At 38.5% G+C, this 5000-nt stretch overlaps 1 protein-coding gene across 1 annotated transcript; it reads right to left on the bottom strand.

Moving 5' to 3' along the window:
- Nucleotides 1-2822: 2822 nt before the first annotated feature.
- On the bottom strand, nucleotides 2823-4136 carry LOC125656476 (uncharacterized protein F54H12.2-like). Its single transcript, XM_048887076.2, has one exon. It carries the CDS (start codon nucleotides 4134-4136, stop codon nucleotides 2823-2825), a length of 1314 nt encoding a protein of 437 aa, XP_048743033.2.
- Nucleotides 4137-5000: the final 864 nt, after the last annotated feature.

The raw sequence follows: 5000 nt of genomic DNA, 5'->3' as shown, positions 1-5000 counted from the left end.
GTGTGCAAGTGAAGAGTCAAAAAGAGAATATATTAGACAATACAAAGAAAAAGAGGGCATAGATTTGGAGTACGACAAAATTAAAAAAAATCCGGGTTTGCGCTGTTTAGCCAAACTCTGTCTCAATAGTTTTTGGGGAAAATTTGGTCAGAGACTAAGCATGAAGCAATCCATGTTTTTTCACGAATCCGAATGTGATAAATTTTTTCAGATTCTCTCAGATCCTACTAAAGTCCCTCACAATTTTCACATTGTTTCCAAGGACACTCTTCAATTTGAATGGAGTAATCATTCCATGTTTATGCCTCCAGATTGCAAAACAAATATATTTTTGGCAAGTTTCACTACTGTGCATGCAAGACTGCGCCTATATAGTGTATTAGATCGGTTGGGGGAGGACGTTCTGTATTTCGATACAGATAGTGTCATTTTCAAAACCCGAAAGTCGGACGACTTGCATTATCTGCCCATAGGCAACTATTTAGGGGAATTGACCAACGAGATCAAACCAGAAGATGGTTACATAGTAGAATTCGTGTCAGGGGGTCCCAAAAATTATGCATACCGCACTCTTTCTGGTAGGGAGGAATGTAAAGTTCGTGGATTTACATTAAACTGGGCTAACTCCAAAGTGATCAATTTTGAAGCTATCAAATCATTGATCTGTGCATCACAGGATAAGCAAATTGAAATTGTCAACCCTTGTAAAATATCCAGGGACAGTCGAAAAAGAAAATTGTTAAACCGTATAGAAACCAAGCGATATCAAATGGTTTACACCAAAAGGAGAATTTTACCCAATCTAGATACGCTGCCATTTGGATTTCGTTAAACAAAAAACCATGAAAATGTACATTTTTATTTTAATATTCACATTACATTACATTATGTACAATAAAATTTGTTTTACAAGAACAGTCATGTATTTACTCTCCAAATTTAACACTCAGTACGTGAGCCAAGGAATGTGTTTCTTGCGTCGTTTCATGGGCACACCAGGAGGTTTTCCTATTGTTCGAGTTCTACTGACGTAACCACTTCCTGTCTGTAAGGTGTCATTGATTGATTCACTCATCGATTTAACTGATGATTCACTCATCGTTCTATCAGTTAGGGTCTTTTCAGACATCTGTTTTTGATCCTTGTCATCATTCATGGTGTCTGGTTTAACGGGCTCTTCTATATTCTCCAGTTTTTTAAGGAGATGTTCGTATTTTAATTTAGGCACTAGTATCAATTCTCTCGCCATTTCTGTTTATTTCATGAGCAATAGGTTTCAGTAACAGTGATACTAATGGTAGATGTTTCAATAAAATACCACGTTTCTGTTTCGTACTGACTTCTCTCGATCCCAGAGATCGAATGTACGGCTGGTAAGGTTTCAGCTGATTTATATACTTCTTCGTCAGAGGATAAGTTCCCGTATAAATATTCAAGGCTATTTCACTGATGACATCGTATTGCTCACTAGTCAAAGACTTGACAATGAATTTCTGTTGAGCGCTGTTTGCACTTAGCATAAAATGTATAAATGCTCTCTGCTTCCGTATTCTTCGATCCATTTTTGCAATATGAATAAATTGTGTTAAAGTACATGTATTTATAGGGGTTGGTAAATAACCATGTCATCTCCAGGCAAGATGTTAGATCGCAGTTGGTATTCTTTATTCTGGGTAGGTTCTAAACACACATGCAAATAGCCAAAATTTGGACGTGTTGCCGCTTCGTATGCTGCTTTGAAAAACGGTACACATCCTGGTAATATTTGTGATCCGAAGGTGATGATCTGGCGGGAATCACGGTAATTCTTGAATAAAATCACATTTAGACAGTTCAGGGATATGGTCCTGGCATATTTACCAGGAGGGTACAAATTTTGAGAGAGCATCACAGTGGTAATGTTACGGTGATGTGATGTCACCGTAAATAGATGCACACAGTCTTGCGATTGTGCAACTTGCAGCATAAGGTCGTCTAATACCACTATTGTGTGGTTTACACCCTCAGTATACCGCTCTATATCTTCCTTAGAAGGCAGTCCTTGATGGAGTAGGAGTCTCGGTATGTTTGTCATCATTTCGTCAAACATGGGTTGATATTCAGAATAAGCATAGACGATCTTATCTACAGGAGTTGAGAACATGCCATCTGCATTTTGTAAGAGTTGTTTTGTGAAATATGTCTTCCCACTCTGCGTACTACCACAGATTAAAATCGTGGAGGGTGCTGAAAATGGTAATAAGGATTTTGTTTTCCACCATTCACTTTGTCCTGCCATGTTTGTCGTTCAAATACCGATTCGGTAATGATGTGATTAGCAAATCGAAGAAGTATTTATTTATAAGCCATTGGTGTGTAGTGCTATTTATTGAGATAAAATTCATGTATGAAACTGTGTACAAAATCATCATTATATTGCATGTTACTGGAAAACAAAGCATAAATTCGTGATAAAGACATTTTAAGACACAATCTATATATTAAAAACACAAGTACATAAAGCCCACACAAATTGGAATAGGAAGGTTGAAGTCGTTTACATTTAACATTGCAATGTTCACTATTCTTGTAGATAAAATTTTCAATCGATTGATAATGCCCTAGTGGTTTCCCGAGACTATCGAAAAAGTCTGCCTCTGAGGAACTGTGCATGAGTACGGCGACCCAATGTTCTCCAGGAAGTGGTAATGGTTGTGTATTGATGATAAAAGCACTTGGATAGGACATCACGACTTCTGGTAAGGTATTACTGGCATATACTCCTTTTACAAATCGTTTTAGGATAGGTTCACTGTGTACTAAATCTAGTAGCTGTTTCGAATTCATGGTTGAATGTAATTAATGTCCCGGGACTTGTCCACTTCTAGCAGAGAGGAAAAGGTGGCAAAAACTAAGACGTTGGCTGCTTTAGTTGTTGCGTGCTTGAACTTTAGCTCGAGTCTGGTGTTCCCTCGACGAATCAAGTTTAAATATTCTTCACCAAACCCACAGGGGTCTATGGTAAAGACGAAAAGAGAATATCCACTCCCAAAGTTGTCTCTAGTTATTATCAGACCAGCGTCTTGATTCCATTTTTCAGAGGCCTCAAACAGTCGAGAATACGCTGATGAATAATGCCCCGCCGTGAAATCGGTTTTTAAGGGTCTTCCCGGGACGCTTTCTCCGTTCACGTATATTCCTACATCTGTTACATCAAAATGTTCGAAATTAAATGGATTAGTTGTGTAGTCTCCATTCACAGCCTTCTGATCTACCAAACCCACTACGATACGATCGGGTATCGCCTGCGGGAAAATGTCCCAATAAAATTCTGTAGATCCTTTAGGAATGGTGTTCATTTTCAATTCATTTCTTGAAAGGATATACTTCACAGGGTTGGATTCTATCTGCTTACTGTGATTCAACAGAACACCTGGATCGACCCGTACTTTTGCCACTTTGTACACGACATCTAGTAATTCTAGTTTGTAAGCAGGAGAGTCTTGTGCAGACATCACAAGAAACGGTGCACTGGATCTAAAGAGCTTGATGTAGATGTCCACACCGTTGATCAGGTATTTATCGATGTCAAAAATATCCTCCATCAGATTGCCCTCCAGTTCAAATACTTTACTTTCTTGTGTATAGCCATAGCGCAAGACTAGTCCAGCATTGCCTCCATTATAAGCATTAGCGTCACCCAAATTTCCTTCGTCTTTGAAAAACAATTGGGACTGTTTCTGGGAAGATAATTCCTCTTTTCCACCAAACAAGACTGTTTTCAGGTAAGCCTTCCAAGGATAATTGTTTGTGTTAAAAGAAACCAACTTGTTGTTTAAGTAGACATCCATTTGAGAAAACATGCTTTGTAACGGTAAATTAATAATCCCAGTCTTTTCATTGCTTGCTAATGCTGTACCGTCGGCTTTTAAAAGTTTGGCTTTAACATATAATCGACTTCTTTTTAAATCGATGTATTCAGCTCCCGATCCAGATACCACTATTTCTATGGGGGTGTCCGACACTCCGATACTTGAAATCGATCTGGCTTCCGTAAAGTACACTTTCTCAACTGCTACTTGATTAGTCGGGGAAGCAAAAAGAGACAGTTCCATTGGCTGTGCTATGTCCTTATCGCCACTGCTTAGAAAGGCCATCCTTACTGTTTAAAGATGTTGTCGTAACTGTCAATCTTAAATGTTTTTACTTGCTTTTTATGAGACTTTTTACCCACGGATAGCTGTCGTTTCTTTGATATTCCGTTTGTGTTCTTTTTCTTTGCAAATGGTTTTTTCTTTGGGGCAGATGGTTTCTTTACCGCTTTAGTTTTTTTACTCTTCTGTGATGTTGACGTCTTAAGTTTTTTTGAAGAAATGACAGAGGACTGCTTCCTTGGTCTTTTTATACCCTTGATGACTTTGACAAAGGGGTCGCCATTTTTCACATCTTTCAGGTGTTCTGTCTTGGCTCTCTCTTCCACTGTAGCCACGGGTGTCACTTGAGGAATGGGGTTAAAGGTTTCTAACTGTGAATGTGGTCTAATGGGAATGACGTAAGATTTTTTACGATTCATACCTCTTCCTATTTGTTTCGGTTTATATTTGTACGGATTAAATTTTTTCTCCGCCATGTTTTTGTAAAACGCTTCCCAGATTTTAGGGTCACTGATGTACGTCTTGCTATTCATCATAAAACGTAGGGAAACTTCTTAAAATGAAGTGTAATGCTCACCGGTCCGTCTAAGAATGACACCAAGTTGCCTGCTCTGTCTGTTATATATATACAGATCTGTTGTAGTTGACCGATCTTCACAGGGACATAATAGGGTAATTTGTAGATGATATTATTTTCTTTCTTTTCTCCAAGGAAAACTCTACGTAAGAGGGGCATGTCTTTACCACCCACAAAGGTTTCCTCACATATGTCACAGCAGATAAACACCTCTCGAGATTTCTTGTTCGAATCCCAGCTTTCTGTTGTAAATTCCGTTAAAGCGACCGTCCAATATCCATCTAACTGCA

This window comes from Ostrea edulis, chromosome 8 (genome assembly GCF_947568905.1).
Source record: "Ostrea edulis chromosome 8, xbOstEdul1.1, whole genome shotgun sequence".
Classification (NCBI taxonomy): Eukaryota; Metazoa; Mollusca; class Bivalvia; order Ostreida; family Ostreidae; genus Ostrea; species Ostrea edulis.
Note: the sequence above shows the minus strand (reverse complement) of the source record. Positions and strands in the feature narration are given on the sequence as shown.